Raw genomic sequence first — 16,907 nt, 5'->3', positions numbered from 1 at the left:
ACCTATACTACTTCTTAGCTTTAGTCACTCATATTTAAAGGGAAAGATAAATTAATGGATTTCCATCTTTTCTTGGAAAACGCACACACACACACTTGCTTCCCTAAATGGCATCAACTGCTGGAGGTGAGTAGAGGCTGACCCTAGATAAGTACTCTGCAGTTCACTAGGGATCCCATCAAGCCTACTTTACTGTACCATTAATATGCCATTTGGGGTTGTCATTCCTCCTTGATTGTTTATGTCTCCTAGCCATTGGGGCTAAAACATTGCCAGTCCCTTCTGTAGCTTCAGTGTAAGCTGTCATGACTATCACTAAGGGTAGTCAGCCTGTTGAAGGAACAGATTCCTTTTTGACACAGGGGTTTGAGAGCTGATTCATTTCCAACTTTGATAGGGAGGACAGACAACTACAATATGGTGTGGAGAGTTATATAGAATACGGTAAATACAGGGAGCCCAGAGGAAGTGAACCATTTTGACCTTGTCATGCTGAATACAAGGGCTAGAGAAGCTTCTAACCTAGACTTCAAGAGTAAGCAGAAAGGTAAAGGATAAATGGGACATAGTAATATAAATGATTACGTTTCAGGCAAAGGGAATAATCTATAACGTGTGTAAGGGAGACAGAGAAAGTGAAAAATCAGCTAGCCAGAGCAAAGGGTGAGAAGAAACGAATCTTGAGAGATGAAGGATAAGATATAGCAGGCGAAGGTCAATTTACGTAGTCTGAACTTTATCTTAGGAGCAGTGGAGAGCCACTCCATTGGCTTTAAACAAGGGGTAAGGTCGCTGAAACTCGGAGAAGTGAATTGTCTGTTATACAATTAGGGACAGAAATAGAAAATGATCTAACTCCTAATTACTTCTAGTTAATTTATTTCTAATTAACTAATTCTCAATGAACCAACTCCTAATTCCCCGCTGTCCCACGTTTATCGTGGTACCGGACAGTCAGAATATAATGCACAAGTTCCCAGAACGCCAATGGATCTGCGGAAATGACCACAGCTGTTCAACCGGAAACAGAAAATGGCGGTTGTGGAAGCCACCTAACGGCCAGCTACTGCGAAGTTAAATCAGGAAACCCGCAACGCCGGAAGGGGCCTGGCTATTTCCGGTTTTAAATAAAAACAAACACGACAGAGCGGAAGCTCAAAGGGCAAGTCTCAGAGATTCGGCCACTGTGCCTAGCGTGCTCAGCTACGCGACGGTGCTTGCTAGCCCGTGCGCAGGCGCGGTGACTACCGTGTAGGGAAACACGCGTGCTGGTTCTTCGACCGGCGCGACGGTGTTGTTTCGTGGGTAAATCTTTTGCAGTTGGAACGCAGGCTTTTGTTCTCTGAACTACAACTCCCAGCATGCCGAGTTCTTCGCATTGGTACTTGGTATCGGCTCGCTGGATAGGTTTGAATGCCTTATAAAAGTCGATGACGCACCGAAGAGTAATAAAATTGAATACGTTGATGGAAGGCGCCTCTCTTTAAGAAGCCCCAGTGGCCTAATGGATAAGGCATTGGCCTCCTAAGCCAGGGATTGTGGGTTCGAGTCCCATCTGGGGTGGCTTTCCATTTTAGATTTATTACGGTACCTTTTTCCTTTCTTAAGCAATTTTAACAAGATCGCTAACTTACTTTTATTTTGGGGGCCAGAAGACTGTATATGTAGTTTTATTAGCTGTTGTGCTGCAGTTGGTGAGAGTCAGCATACACCATGTCTTTCTTTTGAGCCGTTGGTCCTGGAAGATTTCTGAGGAAGTTTGTAAATACATTGAATTTTTGTATTCTTTCTAGAAATTATTTAAAAATACCGTCTCAGAGTATTCCATATCAAATCCACATTCACTCTGGCTAGGCTCGCTTTTTCCCCTGAGACTCATCGGTCGGTTAGCTAGCAGCGTCTAGACTCGCAGTACAGAAACGACCTCCTTTTTCTTCCTCGCCCGGCCTTTGTCAGGTTACTTCGCTACACTCAGCTTTCGTTTGCTTTTATCTAACTCGATAGAGCGCCGCTCGGTGTTCGATTAATACGGCTCCGCAGAGCAGGGAAGTGAGACAGTCCACTGCTTTTCAGTAATAGGGGGAGCCGGCAGTTGGGGGCGGGGCGTGGGCGTTGGAAGTGGCGTAGGGCGTTATCGGTCACCAGGCTCCTGGAAGGACAGGAAAATGGCGGCTTTAGGGTCCCCGTCGAGCACTTTGCGAGGCCTTCTGCGGGAGTTGCGCTATTTGAGCGCGGCCACCGGCCGACCCTATCGTGACACCGCGGCCTATCGATACCTGGTGAAGGCTTTCCGTGCACATCGGGTACGGAAGTCCAGGGTTCCGGGTACTCTAGACGAGAGGAAGAGTCGGGTGTAGGTGGGGCAAGGAGCATATGGTTTTAGCGATAGTAATTTTGAGGCCGATCCTCCCACCGAGGCTGAGTTGCGTCCAAACCCAGCTCCGCTGGTCTGTGCTTTAAGCCTGGGGAACAACCAAGGTAACTGCACGGGCGCTAAGTACCACTGGGGACATCGTTTCCGTTCTCCAGAGATGTGTAACCATCCCCGAAGATTTCATTGGCTGTTCGTTTGCGTGTGCGACGGGAAAGGCCAGTGGAAAAGTGGAGTGGAGATAATGACGGGGGTGGGGGGGAGTTGTACAAGGGTGTAGTCACTGGCCTTAAAGGCACAGCATCTGTCCAACACTCCTTTGTCCCTTCCCCTAGTAGAACTTCTCTGAGAAGCAATTTTTGAGGCAGAAAAGACAACTTTAATAAGGTGAGGAATATTGGGAGCTTCTTGAAAAGAAGGAACTGTTTTACTTTCCTTGTATCCTCTGCACCACTTAAGAATTGTATTAAAAAGCTGTTAATGAGGTCTACTAGGTTATAATTATACTGTGTTACAACATTAGCTTGGTTATCTGACTAGATACTTTTTTGTGTGTGTGTGTGTGGCAGATAAATATAAACATATGGGAGACCATCCTTGGGAAATTCCTTTGTGAAATCCACAATCTTTGTCCCCCTGAGGCACGAGCAAGTGGAAGATAATATCGTTTTTCAAATGGGGCAGCTGAGACTCAGGGACAGTGCACTGTACAAAGATATGTAGAAGAACAAGTAGAACCTAGGTTACCTCGCACCCGAATAGGATAATACCCTTATTTGCTGCCTTCAAAGTTACAGATCTGAATTGGAAAGAATTTGCAACTTGTCTCGGAAATAATTAGGAGAATTGACTTGGACTTTAGGGAAGAAAACTTTCTGTCCTTTGAGCATTGTGGGAAGAGAGAGAACCATCATCCTTACTGTTGGAATTCTGAGCCATGGAGATTCAAATGGAAAATCTTTGACCTAAACTTCACCTAATTTTTTTAAAAGCCATAGTGTTCAGTGACTGTGCTAGGAACTTAGGCTAAAAAATGGTGAATAAGATACACAGGGGTCCTGTCTTTTTATAATGTTACAGTCCACCTGAAAAGCCATGGAATGAAGTACTGAGAATAATTGAGTGCTGAGGGACTAGACAAGTATAAAGAAGGGGTATAGTTAGGAAATGCTTTCAGAAGGAAATTAAGCAGGGACCTGAAGGTTAAATTAGAGTTTAGCAAGCAAATGGGGGATTGGGTAAAATGAGGATCCAGGTAAAGAGGCTGCACAACTGAAAGCCCAGACATGAGAAGAATGACAATTTAAAATGCCTGAAGCTTAGGGTATGGTGGGTGAGTGGAGGAAGTAGGTGGTAGGCAGGAATTTAAGCTTTATCCTTATTGTATGGGAGGCCATTCTAAGATTTTTAAGGAGGTGGCATGATTATAGTCATACCATATGGAGGCAGCATGACTGACCTTGAGAAAGGCTTGACAATGGCTCTGAAGTTTATGCAAAAAATTCCAGAAACACCACTTTATGGAATTGCAGATGAAGATATAGGGAAAAGTTTCTATTTCCTTTTGGCTAAAAGCTGACTAAAAACCATCTATGCCCATTTTCTCTCTCCTTTTTCTTGGCAGAAAAGAGGTTAGGGAGGAATCTGCTTTTTCTTAGAGAAGATGCAGTTTTGGATTTCATGATCTCTTTTGGTCTCTTGTGATTCATTTACTGTGTATATTGCTGGCTCTCCTCTCCTGACTCCTTAAGATTCAGGCTTAGTGGATGCAATATCAGTATTCTGTCCTGCACTAATGCAGAATTCCTGATTCAAGTCCTACAAATTTTGGCTTACATAGTAGAAATGGATGTTGTCCTTTGTTGATGCTTGAGATTGGCGTTGATCACTTATGCATTTTTGTTATTAAAAAGGGATATTTGGTTAAAGCAGATTAAATTGTTTTCTGCAGATGAGTGCCACTTTCACCCATGTTCTGAAGATCTTAAACCATGCATTCTAATCCTCTGATTCCAATCCTAGATATTCAAATAGAGAAAGAAAGGTCAAATAAATGGGATTATGTAAGCATTTGTGCCCAGGGACTAATCCATTTTTGTATAGGGCTGCTGAAGCCATTTCAGGCCATGCCCAGATCCCTGACTCACCTTTCCAGCCCCTTTCTCATAACCTCAGAACACAAAACTAGACAAGTAAGGGACAGCATAATAATTTATTTAATCTGAAAACTAAGTATGATAAAGAGAAAAACAAGGTTTGGAATCATTGGGGACTTTTGGAATGGAATGGAGTTGCTAGCTTCAGAAGGTTATCAGAATCCAGATCTTACAGACGGATAAGTAAATTGTGAGAGCAAGTATAATTAAATAATACAAATCTATGCATATTATTTCATATATAAAGCTTTCATTTTGTTCCTGTTGAGGAAAAAGCTGTTCTCTTTTAGACAAAATAAGTTTTTAATTTTCAGTGAAAATTAACCACATTAACCAAAGGGGAAAAAATTCTCTTATTATATTTCTTAGGAGACATTAATGAGCTGATTACAGTTTCCATCTCTGCTATTAACCATCACTGAGCCTCTCTTGATTTTAGTTTCCTCATTTTTAACATGAGGGGGTTGAAACTAGATGATTTCTTCCAGTATTAAAATTTGGGGACACTATCCTTAATGCAACTACTCTTAAAATTCCTATTTGATAACTGGAGGTCATCTTTCCTAATCATAAACAGTTATAGAGTGTCTCTATATATGTATTAAGTAGATACATATACATATTTGTATTTCCTCTGTGCAATTTACTTGCACTCTAGATGATGCTTGTTTATTAAATTCTCTGTGGAGCTTTATCTGTAGCCAAGGTATTTAAATAGTATATCTGATCCTGCTACTTCTCTAGGTCACTAGTGAAAAGTTGTGCAGAGCCCAACATGAACTTCATTTCCAAGCTGCCACCTATCTCTGCCTCCTGCGAAGCATCCGGGAACATGTGGCCCTTCATCAGGAATTTCATGGCCTGGGTGAGCGTTCAGTGGAAGAGTCTGCAGGCTTGGTGGGTCTCAAGTTGCCCCGTCAGCCTGGAGGGAAGGGCTGGGAGCCATGAAAATGGAGAGTCCTTGGATGCTGCCTTCATACAAGAATTTAATCGTTTCTGTCAATATATGTATTTATTAAATTTTTTTTAAAGTTTAGGGGTTTTCTTTGTAATTTTGTTGACTGGATGGTTCTTAGAGGAATAAACTGGAGAACATTTTATCTTTACTGTCAGTGAATTTACTGAACTTCTTACATTAGACTGACTGATCTTGACCTTTTTAAAAACTTTATTAGATTTTTTTTAATTTCAAAAGTCATATGTCCCTGTTTAAAGGAATTAAAATGGTATAGGTATAAACAATAAAAGCCCTCTTTGCTTTTCCCTTACCCTTCTCCCATCCCCATTACCAAGTGGTAACCATTACCAATGTTTGGTATACATTTTTCAAATATTTCCTATGCATATACAAACATACAATTAATACATATATACTTTATTAAAAACACTGAAATGTGATGTGTTAGGGTCCTGGCAGGAGACTGATGGCATTTATTTTGAGGAGAGTTAATGAAAGGACTATATATATATAAATATGTGGGCTGAATTAAGGTAAATCAACTAGATGTGAAGTTTTTAGGGGCTAGCAACAGGGAGGAATTATTACTTCCCCTAGGTCTGACAGGAGCTGGCTGTTAAAGGAACAGAGCCAAGACTAACTGCAGCTTGTGGGGAGGCAGTGAGATCGGCACACATATCTCTCCTGCCTTTAGATCTCCCTGTCAAATTACTTTTCCTTTTGAATTTTCTTTCTGGGCAAATGGTTCTACCATGTAGTTGGCTGACCAAGTCAAAAACATGGGCTTCATTCCACTTTCCTTTCTCTCCACACTCTCCACATCAATCAGTCACCAATCTTTGCTTCTGTAGTAGATCTAATATACTTTTCTTCCTGTGTATCCTCACTGCCTCTGCCCTAGTTCAAGCACTGATAATCTTTTGGTTGAACTACTAAAAGTCTCCTAAATGATCCTCTTGCTTGAAATGCCTGTAATTATTCTATCAAATTTATTCTCTTCCTGTGAACTAACAACAGTTCTTTACCTATGTTCTCTTTATGGTATATGTCAGTTTCTTCTGCTATTATAATTGTGTCTTATATCCTTCTTTCCCCTGGACCATGGACCATATCTCATTCATCATTGGAGTCTCCTAAGCACATTCTGCAGTAACTTATCCGTAGCATGTATTCAATACATGTTTCTGAATGCATGGGTCAGTTAGCTGTACTTATTTGGAGATTTACAATGTGAATAACAGAACTATTCATACAGTATGTTAAAATACCACCTTTTCTAAGAGATTAACATTGAAGTAATCTTATCAAGAGGTCAAACAACCATTTATTCAATTAAACAGATCTAAAAAAATAGAAATATTTAACATAATTTTTTGTTCTCCACTTTATTTCATGGGTACGGGTTATTAGTAATATTGTCTGAAAATATTTTACTTTGGCAGGAGTGAATAAAGCAAAATGCATAGGATAGATTGATGTTTGATTTCCTTTGTTGTTATAATATTGTACATATGATAATACTTTCTAAGAAAGACATTTCAGGCAGAATTGCATAACATGGTAAAAAATATTAGTTTGGAGTTACACAGACCTAGGTTTTAATCTCAGCTTTACAATTTACTGGCTGTGTGATCTTGGGTAGATTAGTTGGCCTAAGCTTGTTCCCTTTTCTGTAAAATGGGGATGTCTATCTCACAAGGTGGTTGTAATAAATGAGAATAATGTATATATAAAATGCTTGCACAGTACGTGATAAAAAGAAAACCTTACTGTTTTCATCATTTTACTTTACTCTCATTCCATTTTCCCTTTTATCATTAACGCTTCTCTAAGTCCTACTGCCAGCAGTCTTCAGAATCATAAATTATTTCTTCAGTTTAAATAATTTGCTCAGGCCATTTCTGTCTATCTGTAATTAATCAATACATCCTATTAATAGTCTGACCATCAAGAATTAGTTGAACTCAATGTTAGAAATGAGAGAAATTGATTCTGGAACACAAACTGCATTAATAGTAAATTTTCTATTCTGGGAAGGTCCTAGGGAATCCTAAAGTTCTGGCACTATGTTGACTTACTACCCTTTTAAGTTTTTGATGTGGTAAATGCTTTACCTCACTCCTTCCCTTTGCTGTCTCTTTATCCTCTCTCCTTTATCTTCAACTTCTCCCTCTCACTGGATTCTTCCTATTTGTATTAAAATATGCTCAGGACTTTTCCATCTAAAAAACAACTACTCTGCTCTATCCCAAGTGTCTTAGGCTACTGCCTTCTCTCATTCCTCTTTACAAACTGAATGAATTACATTGAATGACATTCATTTTTGAGATTTTTAAAACTTAAATTAACATTTATTTTCACAGAGATGAGAGGCTTAGAATACAATATAATTTTCTGTACTCTTCTTTTCCCACCTTACCTTTTACTGGAATCCCCTTATATATTCCTCTTATGTAGTCCCCCAAAAGTTACCTTATCTTCTTGAACAATCCTGTTCTCAGGTTGCAAACTCCAATTAGGAAAAATACATTAGCAAAACTGCTTTGCCATAACAATCCATATATTAGTCTGACTATTATCCCTCAGGTATGCTTTCTGTGGGCATCAAATGAGAAAGAATAAAAATTCTCAGTAACAGTGACTAGATAGGAAAGCCAAAAAGAATATGAGAAACCCTCATTGTCATTGTCATCACACACACACAATTGATAATTTCTAAATACAAAAATTTTTGACCAATTTTGTCCCCCTAAAAAATTAAAGAGCTTAATCTAAAAAAAAAGCACAGAAGAAAGTGGAAAAATTAATATGAAACAGGTGAGATAACTAGACAAAATAAGAGCTTTAAATCCAAACATATTAGTAATTACATGAATATAAATCATTAAATGCTTCAATCAAAAGATAGTACCAGACTAATTAAAAAACAAAGTCAACTATATGCTGCTTATAAGATACATCTAAAATGTAAACACCCAGAAAAGGTAAAGTGAAAGAAAGATAACTGAAACCTCATCGCTAAGATAATAACTGTTTTAACATTTTAGTGAATTTCCTTACCTATTATTTTTCAAGGTAAGATAAACTGTACATATAACAGTGTATCCCTCAAGGACTCACTCATTTTTACTTTTTTTTTTTTTTTTTTTTTTACCTTTAATCAGTTTTCAAAGGATGGTATTCCTAATATTTGGAGTTGTTTTAAATTTTGAGTTCTCTGAAGAACCATAACCAGAGGGAAACTGTTTTGTGAAATACTAAAGATAATGTAGTTCTAAAATTTTTGTTTTAAATGTGTTTAAAGGGATCTTGGGACTGCCTGCTATTTCATGTTAACTTTTTATTAAACCTGCTAATAAATTATAAGATCAAGGCAATACAAATACAATTTTAATGAAAAAAATTTTTTTTGCCATTGTTTCAAAATACCTAGAAAGTTCCTATATCTTATCTTAAGGAACTAATTTTAAAACACACATACATACACACACAAACCCCACCAGGGAAAGGCCCTGAGCAAGGCATTTTCTATTAGCTCATTTATTCCTCACAACAGCACTGTATGTTAATAATTGTTGAAGGTTCCAGTCAATAATTAGTAGAGTAAGATTTTGAATTCAGGGTGATGGCAAGCTAATGAATGAACCCATGGTTTTCTTTCCCGTTGTCATTGCTGCTCATACTAGAAAGGCCTGATTCTCCAAATTTATCTTTTCAAGTAGGAAAAAAAAAATTCTCTACAAGAATCCTTACAATTTCTCAGAATACTGCTTAAATTTTGCAGTTTCAAATTTAGACTAACAGTTCCTGCTATGTCACAAGTAATGATGATTTACCCTGCTTTTTATTGTATTAATTTCAGATGCTATTTGCTGAACTTGGCATATCCCAGTTTGGGGGGGCTTAATGTCCTCTATTCATAGAGGAAAGAAAATGACTCAGTAGTCAGATCTCCAGGGTTTCTCTTGTAGAGAGGGTAAGGCAGCAGTAAGAATAAGGGTGAGTCTCTGATAAACTGTTAGTTAATGTTCGTAATGAGGGATACTCCCACAATAGCTACTAAGACTGTTAACCCCAATCGAACGGGCATGATTTCTACTTACTTTCGACTTGGCATATTTTGCTAATTTAGGTCTGGTTCACAAGCACAGTGTACCATACAGCCCTAGCCAACCTGCAGCCGGAAGACTAACGCCCTAAGCTTAAAGGCAGATCTGGCTCTAGAGGCGATTGAGAAACCAGAATCTCGCGATATCTGAGAGGAACGGGGCGGGGGAAGCATGCGTGCACGCGCTTGACAGCCGTTGGAGTGGAACACCTCCTAGGCGGGGTGGGCGGAGTAAATGCAGTTGAACGCCAGTTGGTGGAGCCTCCGGGGGAAACGAATAAGCGAGAGGTGCGTGCGCGCACACGTTGCGGCGACGGTGGCGGCGAGCGGCGTCAGAGCTTGGAGGGGGGGGTTGACGGCTTGTGGCGGGTGGCGGTGTTGGAGGCGGTATCTTGCTTATCCCATATCGCTTCTGTCCCAGGAACCGAACGGAGAGTGAGGGAAGGAGGGCAGCTTTTGGGGGCTGCTGCCTTCCACGTATGCGTCGTCGTGAAGAGCGCAGCCTGGATTCTTCTGCAGTCTGTCGGCTCTCTTTCCGCACGTCTTGAGGCGGCGGCAGCAGCAGCAAGACGACATCACCTTCCCCCACCCCTTCCCTTATCCCCTGTGCCCAAAAGGGCCTAGCCTGTGCCCCACCCCCTCCCGTCCGCCCGCTACGCCGCCGCCATGTCGGCGCAGGCCCAGATGCGCGCAATGCTGGACCAGTTGATGGGCACTTCCCGGGACGGTAAGACTCTGCCAGAGCCCTGGGGGTGGGGGAGGGGATGGGGAAGAAAAAGGGAAGAGGGTCTGAGGGCGCACCTGGGCATGTGTGTGTGGCTGAGTAAGGGGCTCCCAGATTGGTAACACAAGGGCCCGGCTCCCGTCCCATCCAATCAGGGCTTGGCAGGCGGGTTTGGGGGGCGGTGACCGTGCGGATTGGCGGGAATTGCTGCCAATGGGATAAGGCGGGGCCTGGAGGTAGAAAGCAGAGTTTGTGCATTTAATATTGACTTGGCTGGGACGGGAGAGCCCACGTCTATCTTGCGTGGTCGGGCTGCCGGTTTTTACGTTGGTTAGGTACCTGCAGATCGCTGAAGCTTCCGCCCCTTGAATTAATTCCTTAATCCAGAGTTTTGGGATGATCGCTCGCCGTCGTCCTCCAGAGTATCCGAAAGAGAAGCGCTCCCCCACCCCACCCCCCTTTCCCTGGTTTGTTACCCCAGTCCCGTAGAAGCATTCTCTGTCCCCACGGAAACAGCCATTCTTGTGGGAAAATCTGACCCAAACCATGATTTCTTGAAGTGGGTGTGCTTGGCCCCATTTTGTGTTAAGAAAAATGTTATGGTCTGTTTTTCGGAGAGACCTCCATTTTGTTAAACAGTTTAATAGAGGCTTTGTTCAGTAAATATTGACAGATTTTGCATGTTTCCCACATGAAACCATTTTGAAAATTTGTTGCCCAGTGAACTAGAATTGAAGGAAACAGAGATCCTTTTAGGCACTTAGATTAAAATCTGTTTAGAAAACCACTAATTGCTGGGTTATTTTTTTGTCATAATGAGAATTTCTAAATAGAAAGATGAAATGCTGTTGCTTTTTAATGATAATCAGTAATGTAAATTTCAGCTAAAATCCATGCTAATGTGGGGAAAGGTTTAGTTCAGCATTTTCTCTTAAAAATCCTTGCTCATTTTTATATGTGCTTTCCAGGCATTTAGTTTCTAAGCCACTTATATATTTTTTTAATTTCTTGACAAGTTATTAAAATTTCTTGATTTAAGAGAAAAGAATTTAATTTTAACAGTTGGTCTTATTGAATGCTTTACAGCAAAATATGTGAATAATTGAAAAAAAACATACTGAATTCACATCTTTTTAGCAAAGCATATTTAGAATGGCTTTTTAGAATTTACCGTTGAATTAATAAAAACTCACATTGGGAACTTTTCTTTGTGGAACATATAGACAAATAGGAATAGATGGCAAATTTATTTGTGGTTATGTAGAGAGGAGGGAAGACTGGAAAGGAAATAAAAATAGGTTTTATTTTTGTGTAAACTCTTGAAAATTATCTTTAATTAAAAATACCACTGGAGAAACTTTTAACAGCGATCATTTTTCATGTTTTTATAGGAATGGTTACTTTATAACTGTAGCATGTCTTAACATTGCTCCTTTTCCAGTATGAGGAGGGTATGGGGAAGGGGCTTAGCTAACAGGATAAACTAATTTACATGTTAAAGTTATAGAAATCATTTAAGGCTTACTTTACATGATCCTTTTAATTCTTGATGGATACCAGTTTTGGAACCTTCTACATGAACTGGCTTTCCTAATGTTACTGAGAGGGTAGTTGAATCAAGGTAATTCCCATCACCTGATAAATTTTTGAAACAGGTGGCCCATCTAGTATTGCATCACTAAATAAAAAAATACATATATATATTCTCCTTAGTCTATAGATGGCAGAAACATGGATTTCTTAAAATCCACTCTGCTTTGTATACAAATAAACTTACTTTTTTTAATGTTTCTGTTACTGGATTTTTTTTTTTTTTTTTTTTTTTGCCTCCGGCCTTAGAGGATTTATTCATGAACTCATGTTCAGGAATCCACGATATCACTTAGCTGAAATGACTGGATTTTAACTGCTGTATTGGGCCAGAAGTAAGAAATGTACTACTTTGAAGGAAAAGAATTGAATGTTTTTTTAGATATCCAAATTAGTCCTTTTATGTATACAAGATGTCAGGACATTCTTTTCCTACCTTCCAGATATTTAATGAGTTTACATATTTCATTTTATGATTCAGGACCTTTAAGTAATTAGGATTAGGATTTAATGAGTTTACATATTTCATTTTATGATTCAGGACCTTTAAGTGATTAGCATGCAGTCAACTTCAAGTTATCCAGATATAGGGGAACATGGATACTTTACTGAATAATTTGAAACCATATAATGGAGAACTTTCTATTGGACACAAGAACAGTTAACAGAGAACACTGTTGGGTGCCTTTGGTATAGATGTGGAAATTGAGATCCAGAAGGTGGGGAAAAAGATGGAAAAGGTAGGTAGGAGGGTATCTAAGGCAGCTCTTGACCTTTTTTTTTTATAAATCCCAGAGACTAAATATAAAGCTACCCCCCTCTTTTTGGGTAGTGGGGCTAAAGGTGGTAATAAGCTCCTTGACAACCTTAATGTCCCATCTGAGGGGTTCTGAAATGGTTCAGGAGTTATCAGGCTCCCGTTGGTCCAGGGCACTGGGAAAACTTTGCTTCCTTTTCTCGTTCACTCTCCCTAATGAAAAATATCTTTCCCTGCTACCTCTCCCAGCAATCAGTTTTTAGTTCTTTCCTTTGTAAAATTCTTGGAGATTTAAGTCTTATTAGTTAAGTATACCTTATTTTGAATTACTTAAGTCAATCACTTAGATTACTTAAACTTCACGAAAATCTTCAGTAGTAGAAATTTTGTTGGTGGAGAAATGGAGAGGTAATTTTGGATCAGTGGGCACTTCAAGAAAGGACAGACCTTGGTGAGTGGTGAAAGTGGGGGGTTTTGGACAACCAGAGGGCAGCATGATGGCACTGGGAGGCTGGGCAAGGGGATAATTAGAAGGTGGGAGAGGAATGCATAAGGGAGGTGGGAGGGCCAAAGACAAACTTTGCCTTCTTTGCAATTTTGCCTAGGGCCCTGGTGGTGGCAACCGCCTGTGTGCCACTGAAAATCGTGCCGATGCCTGGCATACTGCATAAATGGAAGCAGGGTACCGCGTGAGTTGAAACATTGGTCACACTATATAAAGTTTGTATATGTGAATCAGTGTAACTCGTACCCATGTAACTGGGGGTCTGACTGTATTTGGATTTTTCTGATAAGGCATCATGAGCTAAGGAAAAGAGCACTGGGCTGAGACTCAGGAACCTGGTTTCTAGCCCCAGCTGTACCTCTAATTGTAACCTTGGGTAAGTCACCTAACCTTTTTTCCCCTCAAGTTAAATCTGTGATATGTTAAATGGGAAAACAATTTTCCTATGTGTTACTAAAAAAATGTTGAAAAATACATATATTTTAAGTTTTTTAGAAGGAAGGAATCATAAATGGAAGTTAGTAGTATCTATATCTCAAGTCCAAGTTACATTAAATTTTATAAATATTTTATAGCATTAATAGAGGGACAAGGGATAATTTCTTTTCTCTGAACACATTTCATTTGAAAGCAGAGAGGAGCAGCACAGGAAAATTCAAGAACTTTTAGGTTTGTTTATGATCGGTTGGAGGAACCCATTGTCTTCAAGACTATTCATTTTTTTTTTTTTTTAATTCTAATAACATATATACAACCTGAAGCCTATAGTCATTTTTGCTAGGTTGCATTAATTGCGAGGATGAAACTTAGCTAAAGTCCTTTTGCCAACATTGGCAGTTTGGTTAAGTCTCTGTTCTTGACCCCAGAAAGGCCTGGAAAAGGTGCAAGAGATAGGAGTTAAAATAGTGTGTGTAGATTTAGATTGCACCGTAAGTTTAGAGACTGTAGAAAAAGTTACAGAGTGTGGTCCTGAGAGTTACATTCCTCTTAATTGTTTAAATGAGAGCAGAGGCCATCTCTGAAAGGTCATTATGGCAGTCTGCCCTCAAAAACAACCAAGTAGTCTAATAGAATGTGATAAGAATTTTATAGCATCTTTAGTTGTCCATTAGGATTAGGGAATGTATTTGGGCAAGTTAAAGGTTTCAGCTAATTTAGCTATTTTTGTTGGTAATCTTTCTAAACTGTGTGATGTATGTCCTCAGTTAATAGAGTATATTAATCATAATTTAATATTTCTGTTGATGAGTTATATTGTGCTATAGTTACAGTCTGTGTGATATAAAATTTAGAGGTTACCCATCCTAGGGGATGTCCAGGAAAATGCAGTTCAGAAAATAATTTACCTGTTTCGCATCTAAGTTTAGTGATACATAATTATATACTTTATAGGGCAATGTGACATTGCTGCCTTTCTGCAAAATTAATTACTGAATCACAAATTGAAGTAGTGTTTTCTTCAGTGGCTTTTCTTCTTCTTTATAAAATCATCTTTACTATAATCTGTGTTCCTTGACTTATCATCAACATTGAGAGCATTTTCTCTTAAGTTTCTCTCATTAACATAATGAACCATATTCATTTCTTGGTCAGTTGTAAGTCATTCTTCTATTTCACTTGGATTGTTCATTTTAAGTGAAGGAGGCGTAGCCCTTAATGTACAGCACAAATTTTTAAAATAAATATAAGCTTCTAAATTCTTTTCCATATTAAGACATTTCAAGAAACATAAGGCTAATCAGTTTCTCTGAGTATTAGTAAACATTTGACTTGATCAGAGTCCAGGCATATCCAAAACACTGAAAGCTCTGGTAGCTGCCTGATGAATTGATTAGAAAAATTTTCCTCATTTTGAATACTATTTCTATCTACACTGCAGCCTCAAAAACAATAAAAGTATCACCTCATATAATCCTTCATTTTCCCTGGATTCTCTGCAGTTTAGCTCTTCTTAAGTAAGCCTGTGCTTCTGAGATGCTCTTTTACTTCGGGTAAAATAAATAAATAAAACCAAAGAAAAACCGTCTTGTCCATTTCTGCATAAGGTTTATAAACAAGTAAATCAGTAAAGGCTTTGATTTGGGTAGGATGTCATATAAGGATAAATGGTAGCAGGCTGCATGTTCAAGATAGGTAGGAGGAATTAAAAAACAAGTAGGTGTCATGGGTCAGGGTCAAGCTTAGTGAGTCAGCTAGTATTTATTACCAGGTGGTTCATGCAAGCATTGAAGCTTTGAGTTGCTGAGGTTGAAGCAGGTAGTGGGAATGAGGAGTTAGGCAGATGGCTTACAACTGAGTCAACCAGTGTGAGCAAGATTGGAATAAATGAGGCAGATGCTCCTCAAGAATGGAATTCCAGAAAGGTGCTTCTTAAAAGGGAATAAATCTTTAAGGCAGAAGGCATTTCTATGGTTCTTAAGAAAGCATAGGTAATTCTACTCAACTTCATTAGTCTCCAAAGAAATTGTAGACTAAAGTGATTCAGGAAGTTGAAACATCTTGCTGGAGAAGGAGTAATAGGCTAGACAGAGGGTATGTTTCTGACAGGAATCTTGTAGCTTTAGCACCTCCAGAAAAGTCATTTTCTTTTTGGTTTAAGTCCTCATGTACTAGAAGCCACTAGGGTAGAATTTTAAAGGCAAGGTCTAAAACAGATCGGTTCATCAATTTTGTAAGATTATTGAGAGTATATAAAAAAGTAGTTTCTAAAAACTCTGAAATTGTCTGCAGCTTCATGTTTTTATTTTAACTGAATATAACTTACAGCTTTGAAAACATTTTTTAAACACTCATTAGATAATGACCCATATGTTGCCATTTAATTGTGAACCATGGGCAATGATGTTTGACATATTTGACTCACCGTGCAAAGAATTTAACCTGCCCTTGTGCCATGTCTTCTGAATGTTCAGTAGATTTTATTTTTATCCTCTTACAACTTCAGTTTTCTCTTTTAAAATTAAATTTTTCAAACTTTTGCCTTTCAATAGATTGTGTTGAATATTTGTTTATTAGATAGTATCTACAGTATACCTAGCTGTTCTGTTTCTGCATTCCATTTCAGTTATTTAAATTTATGTTCTAGGTGAGGGGTTGGCATCATAACCCACCTGCCTTTTGTAAGTAAACTTTGATTGGAACACAGCCATGCCAATATTGTATGAATTGTCTCTGGCTGTTTTGCCTTAAAGCAAGCATAGTTGAGTAGTGGCAACAGAGACATATGGCCATCAAAACCAACCTGAAATCTACTGTCTGACCCATTAAGAAAAAACTTGTTGATCCTGTTCTAGATCGTTGATTTTCAAAGTGTGGTCACCAGTCCAGGATCCGTACTATCACCTGGTAACTTGTTAGAAATGTAAATTCTTGGGCCCACCCCAGACCTACTGAATCAGAAATTTGGGGGAAGAGGCCAGCAAAGTCTGTGTTTTAAGACTCCTTCCAAGTGATGCTGATGTACATTAAAAGTTCGAGAACCACATTCTAGATCAATATTTCTCCAGTGTTAGTCACAACATATAACCTATATTTTTTACCCTATTTTCTGTTTAACATTTTATCTTTATATCAATTCACTTCTTAAATATTAATTTTAAAATGAGAGTTTAGCACTATAAAGATAAATACAGTAAAAACAAAGTGGTATTACAAAGATATAACTAGACCCTGTTGCTATTTAGGGTTCCCTAGGTTAAAAAGTATAACTTGTTAGATGTGTTAAATACATACTAGCAC

The 16,907-nt window shown here is 38.8% G+C and overlaps 2 protein-coding genes and 1 non-coding gene across 10 annotated transcripts in view; all 3 read left to right on the top strand.

The window, feature by feature from the left end:
- The first annotated feature begins 1,490 nt into the window (after positions 1 to 1,490).
- On the top strand, positions 1,491 to 1,563 carry TRNAR-CCU. The gene has a single exon. It is a non-coding gene; the product is annotated as a tRNA-Arg (tRNA).
- A 544-nt stretch (positions 1,564 to 2,107) lies between these two features.
- Positions 2,108 to 5,633, top strand: FMC1 (formation of mitochondrial complex V assembly factor 1 homolog). The gene is made up of 2 exons (XM_037836058.1): positions 2,108 to 2,303; positions 5,272 to 5,633. Exons 1-2 carry the CDS (start codon positions 2,166 to 2,168, stop codon positions 5,473 to 5,475), a joined length of 342 nt encoding a protein of 113 aa, XP_037691986.1. The 5' UTR covers positions 2,108 to 2,165; the 3' UTR covers positions 5,476 to 5,633.
- Positions 5,634 to 9,862: 4,229 nt separating this feature from the next.
- LOC119534028 (putative RNA-binding protein Luc7-like 2) overlaps positions 9,863 to 16,907 on the top strand; it is a 73,548-nt gene continuing 66,503 nt past the window's right edge. For 3 of the 8 annotated variants that reach the window (XM_037836056.1, XM_037836051.1, XM_037836052.1), the window contains exon 1: positions 9,910 to 10,320. In XM_037836056.1, coding sequence (XP_037691984.1) covers positions 10,260 to 10,320 — 61 coding nt within the window. In that variant the 5' untranslated portion in view covers positions 9,910 to 10,259. Of the gene's footprint in view, positions 9,882 to 9,909; positions 10,321 to 13,269; positions 13,354 to 13,391; positions 13,546 to 16,907 lie in introns of those variants that run through there. The other 5 variants (XM_037836050.1, XM_037836048.1, XM_037836049.1 and 2 more) reach the window with 4 other exon arrangements.

The sequence above is a fragment of the Choloepus didactylus genome, chromosome 5 (assembly GCF_015220235.1).
Source record: "Choloepus didactylus isolate mChoDid1 chromosome 5, mChoDid1.pri, whole genome shotgun sequence".
NCBI lineage: Eukaryota > Metazoa > Chordata > Mammalia > Pilosa > Megalonychidae > Choloepus > Choloepus didactylus.
Note: the sequence above shows the minus strand (reverse complement) of the source record. Positions and strands in the feature narration are given on the sequence as shown.

Excerpts from the sequence above, each read along its gene's own strand:
- FMC1 (XM_037836058.1), top strand. The coding sequence starts at position 2,166 with ATGGCGGCTTTAGGGTCCCCGTCGAGCACTTTGCGAGGCCTTCTGCGG. Across the intron at positions 2,304-5,271 it reads AGGCTTTCCGTGCACATCGG|GTCACTAGTGAAAAGTTGTG; the intron begins GTACGGAAGTCC and ends CTACTTCTCTAG.